The following is a 17,517-nucleotide window of genomic DNA, read 5'->3' as shown; positions in this document are numbered from 1 at the left end:
TAGCAGCTAAAGTTGATGAATGTGTGTGGATATTTGGAGGTCTATATAGAAGATGAGTGGCAAGATAGGATTGTTTCATTGGGTGACAGTAATAACTTTTCATACGACTCTCTATTTCCTAGGACTCTCTATTATCCTAGGACTAAGTATTAATATATTACCTAGATTTTCTCCTAAATTCAAGAATAATGCTAAGAATTAGCATTAGATAGGAAGAAAAGAATTACATTAAGAATTTAATTGGACTACGTTAGAATAAGAGTTGTCTGATCAAATTTAATTGGATTTAATGTCGCCAATTCCATTCGATCCCCTTTTTTTTAATAGCAATCTTCAGACGATCAGAATCTAATAGATATTAGGAAACTCTAACTACACATATTTCTCCTAAATTCAAGGATAATGCTAAGAATTAGCATTAGATAGGAAGAAAAGAATTACATTAAGAATACAATTCAATAATGTGGGATATATTTTAACATCTTGAAGATGACCTTTTTTGTCTTTTATTCCAATGTCGGTGTAAAGAGGCTTCTCTTACGTGGTGTAGGGTGCCAAGTGCAAGGTTCGGGTTATGTTCTCAACATTCCTTTGTATGTTCAAATTTTAGTGTTACAAACTTCACAATTTTAATGCACAGTGGTTTCTTTATGACTGCAGATTAAGAGCAAATAGAGCAACATTTAAACTTGGAAAACATGCGTTCTTGGAACCAACTGTGGTAATGAAAATTATTTTTTTTAGTTTTACCATTCTCTTTATCTGTGTCTCTTTCGACTTGAAAAATCTGAGTATGTAAATATGCAATTTAGTAGTATCTGTACGTACTTCTTTTTAAGAGATGATCAAAGCATTTTCAGTTGTGTTGAAGCTCCAATCCTTAAAAAATACATAACCTTCAGTTCAATACTAAGACCTTTTTTTTTGTCAGTGGACAATGGATTTATAGATCTATTCAGAAATCTTTTAGAACACATACATGAAAATAGGCCTCCGCCTCGACCGACCAAACACAAGGAAACCTGAAACTCCGTTACAAATACAATGTTTTAGATAATTAACTACTGTGGCCTCTGAGCTACAAGACCACAACGATACCTAACAGATGGGTGCAGAGTCGTAGAACTTTGTGTTGTGCCAACACAAATATGCAATTTGGAAAACAACCCATAATCTTTAGCAAATAGTTGCACTCAAAAAATTTGCTAATAATACAACACGATAGATAAGACTGATTCCCTCATCCAAACAAAAGTGATACAAGTCCAAGTCCTCCCTCCAAGTCCTTAACATTGGAGGCATGAAAATTGGGAGCCTCATCATGATTAATGGAACCCTCTGGTGCCACAGAAATAGCATGTGAGGCAGGAAGCTTGTCTTTTGGCTGCATGTTTACTTTGACCCTAGGCTGAAATTTTCTCGCAGTGCTCACTGCTGATAACAAATATCATATGTTGAAAGTGGTATAAAGTGGTATAAAGTACTAAGCCCTTATAACTTGCTAAAAAACTGAGCTGTTTTGTATTATAGACTAGAATATAACCCGTGGCTACGCCACTCGAGTCATTACGGGTGAATTTAGCAAAATAAAATCGTGTCAATTTATTATTTTAACCCCAATTTTATTGGGAAAAAATCAAGAGTGTTTCCACTATTATTTTATATCTAAATTGAACTTTTGTGCATCATACATACTCAATTTCACACGGCAATATGCCTATAAAAGTGATGCACCCACAAGTGCTTCAAATCCCATGAGTAAATATGTCTTACGCCAACAAAACCTGAATAGTTGTTAAGCCCCTTTATACGAATTAGAAAAATAAATAAAAAGTCAATAGCAAACTCCTATAATCCAAGGTATATATTGCTATCAATAAAAACCTAAAACTCAAGGGTTATACAAACACTGTTGGAGCACTATTAGGCTCTTAGTGAGAACTTGTCGCACATGTGTATACTTAGAGTGAACATTGAAGCACACCCTATCCGCGTCGTTAAGCAAGCAAATGCAATTTTCGCCAATGACAATCTTCTTGAGAGAAATTTTGTGGGTCTTTTGGTTTACTTGTTTTTAATCTTGCTAAATACATAGCGAGATTAGCTTATTCATGAGCACATAATTATTATCATCAATAGTTCTGCAGATAGTCCTACAGTAGAACATGCTTGGATCAAACAACTAAGATCCCAAATTGATATCAAATGTTTCCTGCTAAAGGACATGTTTGCAAGTCTGCAATCCAATAGACTGCCAAACGAAATGTCAACAACCAACAACAAAAGCAGTAACTAATATGAACTGCTGAAGTAACAAAAAGTTCTCAAGTTTTCTTGATTTTGTCAACATCAAAAGTTCAAAGATAGTAGCTAAATGAATTCAATGTATCTAATTAATCATGTTCATTACACAATTACTACAAAAATGCATAAGAGATCATATGTAAGATGCACTACAAATTATGTCATTACATTGAACAAAAAAAGATATTTCAAATGACCAATATAGAGCCCATGGAGCTACAAATAGGCCCAATTAAAACATGACTATTGTAAACAAATTTATAAGTCTGCTACTCAAATATACTACTGTGCTGGGAATAGTTCAATCTACCACTCAAAAATATCACTGGAAATAGGTTTGCTACTTAAATGAACTTCCAAAATTTGCTCTTAATGCCTCTAATGCCCAATTTGCAAACTTCAATGGGTGGGGAATCTGTCAGTTGCCAAAATATTGTCGTCTTTATTTTCTTCATTGGATAGTTCCTGCATAAATATAATAATAGTGAAAGTCATAGATCCATTAATAAGTAAAAACAAAATGGATCCTTACTAAATCCAACATATATGCAACCAACACTACTGCGTAAGAAGCTAAAGACAGCCCACAACCAATGCTCAAAACAACATGGGGCATTTTAGTAGCTAGCTATTAAGAAGTGAGCCCAATTGACAATGAAATATGATCTTCTGTAGCCACTTCCTGTAAACTAAATCTTAATCACAAAACCATTGCCAACCTTTCACAATGCAATGATGAAAATATAATATTTTGTCAATCCCACTATGTTAGTTAGACAATCCAAGGATATAAACCATTAGCTTTTAAACTTCGACCGAATATGCAACTCAATTGTATCCGATTAAGAGGATGCTTTCTTGCCTACCTTTATAGCCTACATTTATCTACTTGTTCCGATCTTAGTGTGAGGTAGTCTTCATGTGTCACATTCTCAAAATGTTGGTTTCAATTCAACCCACAATCCTTTGTACCTTGATTTAACTTAATTAATAACTGTCAAATGATAACTAAATTCATATACTCACTACAACCAAACATCACTTTTGTGACGGCTAGGAGGCGTCGAATTATTTTTGTGACACCTACAAGGCGTTGGAATTTAGGCGCGTGTTTGGTGTCGAAATATTTGTGACGTAAACTGCCGTCATTAATTGACATATTTATCTTTTATGCGACGTCACTAAATATGCATTACTACTTGTCGCCATTCACTAAATTTGCATTCTTGGCCTGCATGAATTAATTATAAATTTTTTTTTAAATGCTTACTAACGCTTTGTCGTTGTCTAATTATTATTTATTTATTTTTTAAAATATATTTGTTTTTGGTTTCCATCATAATATTTATATTTTTTCCCCCTGAAATCGCCTGCATAAATACAACCACATAAACCCCAAACACATAATATAATTAAGACTTTACAAGCAATTATACACAAAAAAAATCTTAGTAATAACCATCACCAAAATTTGACTAAGTATATATATCACTTAATGAATAACATGTAAATTAAAAGATATAGATATATGGATATAGCATAATCTACCAACATACTATTTCAATATAATTCCTATACAACAACTCAAGATCACATCTTAAGAAGCAAGAGCATGGGGTCCTTGACTTATTCTCCCCGGCGGTCTCGTTCTAAAACATACACACCCTGGACCAAGCTGGCAGCTACAAATCTTCGGTGATATTCATTTTTCCTTCATAAAAAGAAAAACATTCATTTCAACTAAACCTTAGTCAATACAAGCTAAGGAACCACTAAAACAAGCTATTGACTAGTCAATATACACAATTTTCACTAACCGTGCAGTCTCTTTGACGATTCTCCTGGCAGTCTCGCTCTAAAACATACACCCTGGACCAAGCTGGCAGCTACAGATCTTCGGTGATGTTCATTTTTCCTTCATAAAATGAAAAAAAATTATTTCAACTAGACCTTAGTCAATACAAGCTAAGGAACCACTAAAACAAACTATTGACTAGTCAATATACACAATTTTCACTAACCGTGCAGTCGTAACATAATATGCTCTGCCACATGCATGATTTCACAAAAAAAAAATGAAATTTACTAGCATTTAGATTGTTAAGAGTAGAACCTTTTCAGCATTCCTAAACCTCGGCTTCCAACCACAAGAGAATCAAGCTTCAAGTCATCAACTGCATCACAAAGTTTATCCCTCGGGTGAAAACACTTGTAGATACTTTCTAGCTGGGAAAGTAATGACATACCTTTCTATATTCGGTCTCAGACAGCCGCAGTTCATTTCTCTTCCTTAAGATTTGTGACTCAATCTCTTTCAGCTTCTCTGAGGTATCCTCAAAGGATTTTGCACAAAGAAGCTTCAATGGTATAGCTAGCAGCCTTGAAAAAATTGTCCCCTAAAGAAAATTTAGATAGAAATTAATAAAATGTCCAATATACTAGTACCAGAACCTGAAGCTAATTAAATAGAAGGGAAATAGTTTAGACCATAGACAGCAAATATGTGAATGCCAGGTTTTAGTTCAGAGACTTCACACGGTTGAAGACCTTCCAACCTTTTACAGAAAGCAGCACTTGGTCATTTCCATAGCAGGTACAGAGGCATTTCCTCTAGCGACACCACCAAAAGCGACAAGCAAAGCACACCAAAAGTCCATGGCAGCAGGCCCGGCACCACCGCCGAGAACAACACCACCCAAAGAGCGATGAGGGCACCACCACCTACACACACACACACACACTCTCTCTCTCTCTTTCTCTCACACACACACCAGCTAGCAGTACACTCACATTACCACATGCACACACTCACACACTAGCTAGCAGCACATTCACATTACCACATGCACACACTCACATCACCACCTGCACACACTCATGCACTAGCTAGCGGCCAGACTGGAAAGCTGCGGTTGCAGCCAGCACCAAAGACCGATTACCACCACAAAATGAGAACGAAGTTTATGCAAATAAACGGAAAATCCAATCGACCACTTAAATAAAGGCAATTAAAATTATCATACAGTGGCAAAAGGCAAAAGGGTTTACGCAGATTTCCAAGCTCTAGAGGAAGGGGTCCTCCAAGATTATTGTCTTGCAAGAACCTGCAAATAATTTAAGTTGGGTTAGTATAGTATAATTGGCATTATACGATTTTACTCTTACTCATTTTGGAATCTTAAAGTTCTTCCAGAGTAGCGATACTACCGATTTCTCTTGGAATGGTTCCACTGATAAAGTTTCCCAACAAAGACCTGATAATGTAATGTAGATACTTATTATACTTGACTAGTATAATACAGTTAAATAAATATGCAACTCTTAAGTTAAGCCTATGAAGGAAAAGTAGTTACAAAATGACGAGAGGAAGTGAAGCTCAAGTTCTTGGAATAGACCCATTCAAAAAGTTTCGAGTCAGGTCTCTGCATGAGAGAGAAAAATCAAGACCCAACTTCCATTTCAAGTATTCTCAAATAGTCAAATGTGAGGGAAAGAGTTGTTGGGCCAAATACAGTGAGGCCCATGAAACTTGAGTCTGGGCCTCGGATAGTATAGCTTATAATTGGCCTTGGTAAAACTCAATTGGGAAAAATGATCCAGGCTTACATTTCGCGCAAATAAGTGAGGTTGGCCAAGTCAACTGGTAATTCTCCTTCTAAGCTCAAACTCTTGAGCTAACCGAAATTGAAACAAAACACAACTAAAAAATGTAGAACATATTATGTAGCAATTGAAAACGTTGTAGAATCATTTGATCTTTGTGTAAATTAAGAAAATTGCATACATGTTTGTGACATGGCAAATGGTGGAGGCGTTGAAAGTACAATCACAAGTGACATTGTTCAAGGTATCCGGCCGACCACCACAGTGATTATACTAAAACCTTGGCCCGTGCTCAAAGAAGAATTCTGGTTCACATTCCATTGTCGATTCCCAATTTTGTGGATATTCGTTGAAGCGTTTCAGTCACACCATTGCACACTAGTACACCATCACACACCGCACAAAAACAATCTACACACCACCAATCCACACAATACAAACCACCAAATCCACCACGACACCGCATTAATGCTTGACACCACCCGTTCACACAATGCACCGCGGCCCGTCCCACCACGACACCTGCACCACCGTTCACACAATGCACACCACCAGTCCACCACCACCACACACTACACACCATCGGGTTCACACATCGCACCACCAAATCCACACAATGCACATCACCGGTTCTCCACCACACAATGTGAAATATAAATGAACTAGCGGCTTAAGTAAAGAGACTTGAATAATTAATAGGATGTAATGCAAGGAATGAAGGTTGATGAAAACATCGTGACTTACCTTGTATCCCGGAAATACAGTTTGAATTCGAATAGTTGCAATGTCCTCAATGCTTCTTTCGTGCTCTTCAGCTCGAAGCATATATTCCATATTACAAAATCGCGACTTGAATTTCAAAAGAAACCAAAGCAAAAGATGTACATGATGTTTCAAATAATATTTTCTTAAAAAAAGACCCCAGTGTGAATAACTAAAGTGAAGGATTGAGATTTACTTGTGCTTAAGATAAGCATAGAAATTCACAGATAAAAGGCAATTGTTGTGAGAAGAGATGGCAGAGATCAGTTTGTAGGAAACTGATTCGCAAAGGAGGGCTTGAGTTTCTAGGGTTTGCCATTTGCATGATTGGGGAAAAGAGTAAAGTTTAGAGATTTTTTTTTTTGGGATAAGAACAGTGAGAGAGATGAAGTCGTGGGAGCTGATACTTTAGACGCGTCCCCGCGTGTTGAAAGCGTTAACTTTTTTTCCAGAAACCACGCTGGCCTGCCGTCACTTTATTTTTAAAAACTCTAACAAATAAATTCCGTAATTATCTGATTATTAGTGACGGTTTTAGTTCACTACTGACGCCTATCTGCCATCACAATCTTACTGACGCCTTACTGGCATCACAAACTGAAAAAGCCCAGTGTCACAAAAATACAGTTATGGTGTAGTGACTGTGAGGTACGGTTATAAAGTCCTAATAAGTGCACACAAAGTCACAATACAAAGAGGCGGAAAACATCCAAGAAACTACAACCTTAATATAAAAATTTATCGAAACTAAAATATCATATTATAAATCATGAGGATTCAAAAATCTTATAAGAAGAGAGGATATTGATCCTCGATACTCGAGTGATGATATCATAAAAAGTAGAAGTTCTACTTGTGCCTTGACTTATACTCTTTTGGTTGTTGTTGCATCATTGACCATGCACTTATGCAACACAATAAACATGGGAAATGAGTCCAGCACAAACATTTGGGATTGGGAAACGATACATTCGTCTGCATTTAGTCTCCCACTCAACACATCTTTACAACTAATAAATGCACAAAATAAAGCATACATCTACAAACAAATAAGACATAGCTTTTCAAATATAAATAGTGAAAAATAATTTTTCCAATAACTTACTTGCTTCCATTATAGCTAATTCTTCACTCTTACATTCTCTTGTAACTCAAACACATTCTCAGTCATGTTGACTGAAAAAGTTCTCATTCAACAATACGTAAACCTTCCATTGATTAGTTCAATCTTGCAAAAGAAGCGTTGAAGTCTCTGCACTCTGTACATACCAAAATGAATGTAGATTTTTTGTTGTTCTGTGCATAGAAATAATTTTGAACAATTAAAAGGAAATGACGTTAAAATGTACTTGCCTTTACAACTGTCGTTTAATCCCAAGGAATCTTATTCAATAGAAAAGATTTATTCACGTATCAATGGATTTGTCGAAATCCCATCCCGCCGAAATCCAAATTGAGTGTTAAAAGCATAGTTTTCATTACCCCCATAAAACTATGCATTGAACCACTATGTAAACTAAATACAAATTAATATTACCTGTTGAAGAAGAGACTTAGAGTGGTAGAGAGAGCATGGCACAGTGGAGAGAACCGAGATAGATAAATCATGTTAAAAATTCTTATTGAAGAGAAGAAGATAGTATTGAAGAAGGTTACTGAAAAAACAATGTGGAAAAAGCAACAAAACTCACTGACAACGAAGTAATGAGAAGAGACAACATCATTGGATTACTAAAAAAACATTGTGGAAAAAGTAACAAAACTCACTGACAAACGTTAAACTGAGGATTGCATCAGTAGATCCTTGCACTCAAACGTAACAGGGTGAGAAGAAGGGTGTTACCTTACTGGTTAGGAAGAAGAAAGAGTTGTAAGGTATCTTTGTGAGGAAGAGGAAAGAGTGAAAGAGTGAAAGACGTAGGGTTTTTTTTTCTTTTCTTTCGGTAACTAAAAGTGATTTGTTTATTGGTAATGAAAAGAGATTGGCCCAGAATTCTTATTTCCTAATTTCGTGGGTATTAGTAAGTGTTATAATTATTGTCAGATCATCCCAAAACTAAAAGTGATTTGTTTATTGGTAACTAAAAGTGATTTGAAGGAAAAAGAGAGATTGGCCCGATGAAGGATTCTTATTCTTATTTCCTAATTTTGTGGGTATTAGTAAGTGTTATAATTACCGTTAAATTATCCCAAAATTGTTTTCTCCCTGACCGCTTTATATAAATACATAAAAAAACCAAGGCTGCTTTATTATTTAGAGAATTTACAACACCCGGAAAATACTCTCCGAAGAGTTTGTCAATAAGAAGGCTATGAGGATTAATATCATCAGTATGTTAGAATTTTTCATAAAGATTGTTTCCTAATTGAAATCAACTTACTATTTAATCGTGTCGGTCTACTGTCAGATGTACTGATTGTATTAACTATTAGATATCTGATGTAGACTTCACACAAACCACTTAAAACCAAGCTGTTTTATTATATAGATATATAGATTAGAAGAGACTTGGGGGACACTCATATATGTCAACAAGACTACCACGTGGGTCTTTGGTATCCCCATCATAGGACAAAGTTTGGGATTTCTTCGAGCCCTGAGAGCGAACATAGCTGAGAAATGGATCGATGAGAGAGTAAACAAGTATGGGCCAGTTTCGAAGCTTACCCCTTGGGACTCCTACAATTCTCAATTTCTCATTCATGGACAAGCTGCAAACAAGTTCGTGTACACTAGTGATATACTAAGTAACCAGCAGCCGGGATCCATTTCGACATTATTGGGGAGGAGAAGAATTTTGCTGGAACTGAGTGGTGAAGATCACAAACGTGTGAGGAGTGCGCTTATGACATTTTTAAAGCCAGAAGTGCTGAAACAATATGTTGGGAAGATGGATGGAGAAGTAAGGAAGCACCTTGAAACGCATTGACAAGGCAAACAAAAGATCAAGGTAATTTTGCCATCGACTTTCATTGTAGTTATGTAGTGTAGCATACGACACACTCATGATTCTTCTTGATATCAGTCCAGAATTCCAGATATCGAATTTCAAGTTTCAATATGGCTGCAAAGGGATATCTCATGGATAATGAATATCTAAGTTCATGTAAAATCAATATCTGGGCCAGAAAATGAATATCCAATCGATTTGCAGCTGTTTTGTCAACTCATCATTATTGACACAAGGCCACTTCCCTGCACTCATCACAACCTTTCAACAGCTGAGGTCAGATTGAGATTATGTTGTCGTTTCTATCTGGTTGCAGCCACTAGAAAGCCATTCGTTGAATGGTTCCTGTCTGATCGAATAGCTTCATTATTTTTATCCTTGACAAGAATCTTATAAAACTAATGATCACTAAACATTTGGCTTTGTGAACCCTTATCTTTTTCTTTTTCAGAAACAGAATATATAACATGGGAAAAAATTATATGCAGGTATTCCCACTCATCAAAACTCTTACATTCAACATAATTTGCTCTCTTTTGTTTGGGTTGGAGCATGGAACAAGAAGAGAGAAATTGGTGGAGTTGTTTGAAGAGATGGTAGAGTCCAGAGGGCCTGTTATCAGTCCCAGTGAATTTACCTTTCACCACCTTCAATCGCAGCATTCGGGCAAGCTCAAGGATTCAAAACATGATCATGGACATCATAAGTGAAAAGAAATTGGCTGTAGAGGAACAAGTGGTTTCTCCAGACCAAAAAGACCTTATCACTAACTTACTTAGCATGCATAGAGAAGACAATTCAGCATTGCGATGCACTACCTGGTCACCCAGTTCACATGGAAGTTATGCTTGAAGGTGGAAACATTGTAGAATCATTCGATTCATGTAAACATCCGAACTGAAATCAACGTTGTGGTTAAAAAAAGCACTAGCTGTGTTCAAAGTTCTTCAACCGAACATTTGATCTGTAAATTCCTTGCGGTGATTTCTAGCCAGGTTCTGGAGCATATGGCTGAAGAAAATGGATCTGTAAACTTTATGCTGATCTACTTAGTACTTAAGACGCAAATACTAAATATTAAAGCAATCCACAGTGTTTAGTTATTAGTACTCTACAGCGAGTTATTTATACCAAGCATAATCTGGCATAATTATTGAAGCTTTATTTCAAAGTTTGCCCTCCGAGGACGAGCTGCAAAATATAGTAGACCCACTATTGACTGACTGCTAGCCGAATTACAATTACAGAGGTAGATAAATAGCTAGGACGGTTAAATGTAGGTTGCAAAAAATAGTTGGCAATTTAACAAAGTTTCCCGAACTGTGGCGTTAGTGGTTCAACATCCTATTATGGCTGAAATACTGTTTTGGTACTCTCTTATTAGTCTCTTCTCCTTGGCTTTAGGCAGAGCTATTACAGTAAGCTACAAAGCAAAACATACTGATAGTGCTGCTGGAAATGCAAAAGAAAAGAACAAAAAAACTTCTTGCGCTACCAGTTAACAAAATAAAGAGACGAGTCAACTTACGTTACCCTTCATGTCAGTTCAAAGAAACAAAGAAAAATACAACCAGTCCCATTAACTACAACGCTGTAAAACTTTGGGAATCAGAAAACTAAGTATAAAGGACCTTTAGCATAGCTGTTGGGGTAAATTTGAACATCATTACAGAAATTTGGTTTTCATTTGATACAATTCCACTTCGTTCCTTCAGTCTTGATCAATGACTAGAACAAAATCTGCGCTCCATATGCAGATATGCTCACTCTGCTTCATTGTTTAGCCACATCACCTAAGCACAAAAACTTAATGTGTATCATATCAAGTCTCCGATTCGGGCTGATGTGGCTGAAAAAGTGCAGCTTCAGTCTTTTCGAGAAGGCTACCATCTTCAGTTCTGAACTATCAATAACGTACAGAACAAGAAAAGGACACGAGGAAGTCCATTACTTCTGTGTAACCACCAGGTTTTAGTACAGGCAGTTGTTGTCCATTGGGCACCTTTTACATCTTTGTACAACTAACACTACACCACATGACTACAATAACATTGCATCACTGCCTATGACTAGAAACAAATATGCACAAGAAACAATAAGGAGATGAAGACTTTCAACAATTTTGCACCCTCCTGTAGTCTGGAGGCAGAGACGGGCACCTCTCATTCATATGGGGATATGGCTTCATGGTGTTATATCCAGGCAGTTCCATCCGATACTTCCCTCGGATTTGACAAAAAGGGAGTTTCACACTGTCTCCTGCGTTGCACCATTTTGGCAGGCGGCTAGGATTGCTCTCAAAAAAGTTGAGGGTATAGGTGTCTTTTATCTGCAGTTTGCAAGAACATATCAATAATGAAAGTGGGAACAACAATAAAGTTCTGACACACGGACAATCAAAAAGACTTTTTTTATTTCTTATATTCTATCTAAAAGACTAAAGGCCTACTTCTACAATGCCATAACTATTACCCTCCAGACAACAATCCACAATCTTTCTTATCACACGCGAGTCAATCCATTGCAAATGAATGCAAACAGTAATAGCCAAGTCATTATATCATATTCAGCAAGAGCCCCCATCACTACCATGGCCCATGGGGAAAGATGTGACTGACAGTAAACAAGTGATACACTTCGAGGCCCTCTTCGCCTAAGTGATGCATGTTTGGGGACAATAAATGCTACACACAGAAGTAAGACGAACTGTAGGACTTCGGATTGGACAATGGGTTATGTATCAAGTTTGGTTTTCTGGAATCTGGTTAGTTTTCTCTTACTGGGAATCTGATATGAGTTTCGGGAAAGTCTTCAAACTAACCACATACATTTTGACAAGTTTTAGGTTCAAGAACAATTATAACAACAACAATTCGGTTCAGAACTGAATATTTGAAATTCAGATATCAATCAGCAAGTAAGAGTTCTGTGATGACAAGATAAGAAAAGTGTTACTGTTACTTAATTATCTTCCAAAAAAAAATTTACCGTGAACTCCGTAGCCTGTATGGAGCTAGCAATTGGATCAAAGAGCCCTGCCTGTTTGTACATTTCAAGAATGAAGACAACACAAGAGGTTGATTTTCCATCGGAATACACCCAATTATCTTGTTCTGGAATAGTCAACAATTTATCAAAAGACAATCCACGCTTCTCAGTTTCTACTAGAATGTCAGGAAGATCAAGACCCTGCAGGATAACATAGAAAACATATTATTGTTTCAGAATAAAGATATGACCAAGGACACACAGAGCATAGACTTTGCAAGTGATCTCTAGTAAGTAATGTAAGAAGCTACTGGTGATGTAACACTGATTTTGTGAAACCGTGACATTGTTCAAAGAACATATGTGAGTTTATACAAGTGTTCAATGACCTCACCAGTAAGCCATAAGATCAATCCGATCGCCAGTCAAACCAACATAATGTACCTCTACCAATAGACGTAATTCCAAACACAAGCAGACTAGTATCTGTTAAAGTTGGGTATCCAACGCAAAACCAATTGGCAATGAGTGGAGCAAACCAGGATTACTAATTTTTATGCGAGGCTTTAGAGCAACAGGCTGCACTTGTCTTCATTTGCATTCTTGAAACATACTACTTATTATCTTATTTGTGATGCTAAACAAATGCAAATAAGTTCAAAACACAAAGTGAAACTCTTAGTAGCAACAGGCTGCACCTGTCTTGATTTGATTTTCCGAAAGGAATTCTTCTAGAAAATGACTGTATACAGAAGTAGTACAACATGTAATCAATAAATAAGCACGAGGATACCTTGGTTCCAAGTCGCTTGTTCAAGGCTTCGTTCCACATGTTGGCAGCATAAGCTGGCTGTATATGGTTCCAAACTGTCATAACAGATGCAACCTGTTCAATATTAAAGTCAACAATCAGATCAAACTGATGAGTACATAAATAATTAAAGTAAGAGAGAAGTTCCCTTTATAACATTGAACAAAAACCTCTGGATGTTCAGTAGCAATTTAGCAATTAAGAAAATTTCCATGGCACTCTTCTTTGTTCTAGGCCAGGTCAAACATGATCATGTCTGACCTTTCTGTAGGGAAAAACAGTAATAGCATAAAATGGAAGGATGTAAATAATCTTTATAACTACATAAAAAATTTCCAACAGCAAGGCTCTTCTTCACCTTTAGAGGTGTTTCTTCCATTTGCACAAGAAGTCGATGAAACATAAACCTTCACCATACAATTAGGTTTCAACAAATAAAGTATAGTGCAATCAAAACACATATCCTTAATGGATTAACCTATGGCACTCAAGTTCTAATTCACTAACAAATAACAATGCAGTGAGGGGTTAATGTGGATTATTGAAGATCCAATGATCCATTCTAACACACAGAACAATAAATTATCAAAATAATAATAATAATAAGAGCTCGTGAACACTAAGAATTGAAAATCATAGCTCGTGGGATCAAACAATGCGCTTTTAAGAAACCAATAAGATATACATCACCATTTCTAAGAAAAGAACATAAAAAGGATTTTCTTAAGGCCTACTAAATGTGTACACCAACGATAAGCCGTTCTATTCGTTTTTGAAAGAGTATCTACAAGGCTGTATCCTATGATGTAAAGAATTTGAAAGTTCATTGACAACCAAGAAACTTTCTATGACGAAGCAAATTGATTGTAAGAATGAAGAACAATTGTCAACAGAAAAACAAAAAAAATTAAAATAACCAAGAAATTTAATACCAGATGTGCATCCAAGGGTGGAGGGTAGTTTCCATCAACAGTGTCAATCCAACTAAATATCAAGTTGTGATAACCATATGGTTGGCCAGACATGCTTTTCGCATATTCCCAAGCTGCAGACTCATTAAACTTGGCTCGGAGATCAGGACGCAATGGCAATAATGCAATCTGAGGGTTGGCGTCATCTTTGGTCAGCTCAAACTCCCACCACTCATCCCATGGCAAAACAGCAACAACATCTTCTCCCTTTGACAAATGAGTAAGCAACAATTCAGTAATAATCTCATATGGAAATTCTTTTGATTAAGTTAGAAAAAGATAACTACGGAATAAAGCATGTATGCGTAGCAATGATGGTGCAACCGCACGATGAGAAAATTTCTCGCTTTTTTAGAAGACTTTATACTAACATAAAACGGAAGAACCCAGATTCAGCTGCCGTACTTTCAAGACACAGAATAACCTAAAAATAAAAAAGCAGACAAAGAGGGAGAAAAAAAACTGTAAAGACAAAACCTAATGATTGAATACACTATGACTAATTTCTCCAACTGAAACAAACACAGCAGAAGGTAGTCCTTCCACTGCTTAGACCAATGGGGACTTAAGGCCTTTGGTGGCAATAATTACTGCACTGCAGAGGTTAATAGTTCTTCCCTCAAAATGCTTCAAGTAACATCCCAGCCTTAGGTTTCATTTGATTCAATACGAAATAACTCTAATATATCCATTTGCTCTGAGTTCTGCTGTCAAAGGCAGCGTTTTTTTTTCCAGGGCACCTTGCCTACCTGTCACAGTGCTTTTCTCAAGCCCTGGCACTTGGCATCAACATGGAAGACCGTCCTTGAGTAAGCAAGGCGTTTTAAGCAGTTTTGAAAAAAAGGTCAAACGCTTTAACGTGTATTGTGTAAACCCCATCCCCAAGACCCCAACTGATTTGTTCAATTTGTGTTCTAAATTTTATACCTAAAATCCCCTCATTTACCTCTTTCAATTGCCAAATTCAAGCCAACATTTTCATTTAATACTTTGATGATGAAGAATGAATACGAAATTTCATACTGAACATAAAATTTTCATATTTCAAACAATACTGCAGTATATCTATGAACAGATTTGATGCCGCATAAATCAAGCCTACAAAATTTTCAAGATATTATTTTGATATGTTTCAGTGTTTGTTCCCCAGAACTGATGTCAAGTTCACAGTAACAAATCATAGGAATATGTGTTATTAATTCTAAGTTTAGCACATGTATATGGCATCAGAAGTTTTATCAACCAACATTTTCCTACCTTTTCATTTTCATGTCCAGATTCTCCAACCCAGAGTTTCCCTTCCGGATCCTTCAAGAGAACTGCGGTATGACCAGCATAAGCACCAGTAACCCACTTCTCAAGAGTCTCAAAACCACCCCATCGTCCCACGGATTTTGATATGGCTAAGAAATCTCCCCGAGTGGACATCTTCAATGGTAATATTTGTGATCCATGGCTGAGGACGTTCATCAAAGGATGCCTGCATGTGTTTCTTAAGAAATGCAATATTTGAGCCTTCACCCCATCCGGTATTTGAGAATAAAGGGAAGACATCCCATAAAGCTTGAAGAGTCCCTAGCATTCCTGATTCCATGAGGAAGATGGAGACACCTTTATTTTTTACCTGATATAAGAAAGTATAGATGAATGGTCAACGGATGCACCCTGCCAGAGAATTAAAATAGGCTTGACAGGAACAACAACTCACATATTCATACTCTTCCTTTCCCTCCCATTCTTTGAACTCAAGAGTATGCTGCCGACCTAAGAAATAGTAGTCCCATGTCACACGGTATGGGGTTGCGAAGATGTAAAGATCCATACAAGTCCAACTGTGAGCTTTGGCAGTCTGCAATCCAGTAACCAAAATAAATTTATAACACGGATCACTTCAATCCAGCAACCAAAATCACAAATCACGCATTAACCTAATCTAGCTCCTACTGTTTATATTAAATCCATTTGTTGGTCATCCAAATGTAAATTAACACTTAATGGGCTCATCTAGAAGGTTTCCTACACACAATGTGTTCCAAACTATTGGGAATTCAAAAATATAACCCAAACCCTTCACTATTTGGCATAAACAAGAAAGCTAACAGAAACAATATCAAACAGCATAAAAATCTCTACTTTACTACAATTACACCAAAAAACTTAAAACTCAAATGCCCAAGTCTTAAAATGATTAAAAGAAACATAATTAAACTCAAACCAAGAGTTTCATTAACATTTTTTTTACCTTAATATGAAGTGTACCCCCACCATATTCACTCCCACTTTTATTATGAAACTCCATCCAAGCTGTAGTATTATAAAAGCAAGCACCTTTCCAACCCAAAGTAACATTAGGTGAAGAAGCTGAACCAACAAAAGTTGGTAAAATGTCAACTGCACTATTTAAATTGTTTAACAAAAGCCATGAAAGTTGTCTTGGTAAGAATGGGAGAATGTCTTTTGGATGAAAGGGTGTTTTTGAAACATAAGATGATGTTGTTATGTAGAATATGACTGAGATAAGGAAGAAAATGGAGATGCATGGCTTAACTGTAGGTTCCATTGATGAACAAGAACCAAGGAAGAGATATGAGGAGAAGCCTCGTTTTTGATGTTTTATGTTTTATGTTTTAACTGATACTCAAGCTTTGTTTGTTGAAAAGACGAAAAAGGACATGTTTGATGATGTGGAAATTTGTTTGTTAATTGTTTTCTTTCTTTTTTCACGTGGAAAACAAACTCTTTAAAAAGAGATGCTTCTATGAATCACCATACATTCTTTGTATGAACGAATGTGTAGTGTGTACCATAGTACAAAATATCAGGATATGGGTATTTATCGATACTCAATTTCTGAATATGTATCGTGAATATATCCCTCTCTTTGGGGATATTTGACATTGTTTCACATGTAAATATCGTAGATAAATCCAAAATATCGACAAATATCGTGGATATTGTGGATATTTCTTGATATATCATGATACATTATTTATATTTATTTAAAATATAATGGTAAATATTAAATAAAATTGTTATATGTACAAAATATCGTTAAATATCTCAAAATATCGTAAAATATCTCTAAATATCACAAATATCGCAAATATCGTCAAAATATCACCGATAT

The 17,517-nt window shown here is 36.3% G+C and overlaps 1 protein-coding gene, 1 long non-coding RNA gene and 1 pseudogene across 2 annotated transcripts; 1 reads left to right on the top strand and 2 right to left on the bottom strand.

Annotated features, from left to right (window-relative positions):
- Nucleotides 1-3,734: 3,734 nt before the first annotated feature.
- On the bottom strand, nt 3,735-4,806 carry LOC147477865 (uncharacterized). The gene is made up of 4 exons (XR_015208324.1): nt 4,792-4,806; nt 4,418-4,700; nt 4,122-4,219; nt 3,735-4,015 (listed from the first exon to the last, which is right to left on the bottom strand). It is a non-coding gene; the product is annotated as an uncharacterized LOC147477865 (long non-coding RNA).
- A 4,389-nt stretch (nt 4,807-9,195) lies between these two features.
- LOC147477864 (taxane 10-beta-hydroxylase-like) lies at nt 9,196-10,658 on the top strand (annotated as a pseudogene).
- A 433-nt stretch (nt 10,659-11,091) lies between these two features.
- LOC147477863 (uncharacterized) lies at nt 11,092-17,038 on the bottom strand. Its single transcript, XM_086582752.1, is given in 8 exon segments — nt 11,092-11,949; nt 12,609-12,809; nt 13,402-13,494; nt 14,352-14,597; nt 15,648-15,806; nt 15,808-16,014; nt 16,099-16,239; nt 16,633-17,038. Coding segments are annotated over 8 exon segments (1,581 nt in total). The 5' UTR covers nt 16,951-17,038; the 3' UTR covers nt 11,092-11,733.
- Nucleotides 17,039-17,517: the final 479 nt, after the last annotated feature.

The sequence above is a fragment of the Coptis chinensis genome, chromosome 9, assembly GCF_015680905.1.
Source record: "Coptis chinensis isolate HL-2020 chromosome 9, ASM1568090v1, whole genome shotgun sequence".
NCBI lineage: Eukaryota > Viridiplantae > Streptophyta > Magnoliopsida > Ranunculales > Ranunculaceae > Coptis > Coptis chinensis.
Note: the sequence above shows the minus strand (reverse complement) of the source record. Positions and strands in the feature narration are given on the sequence as shown.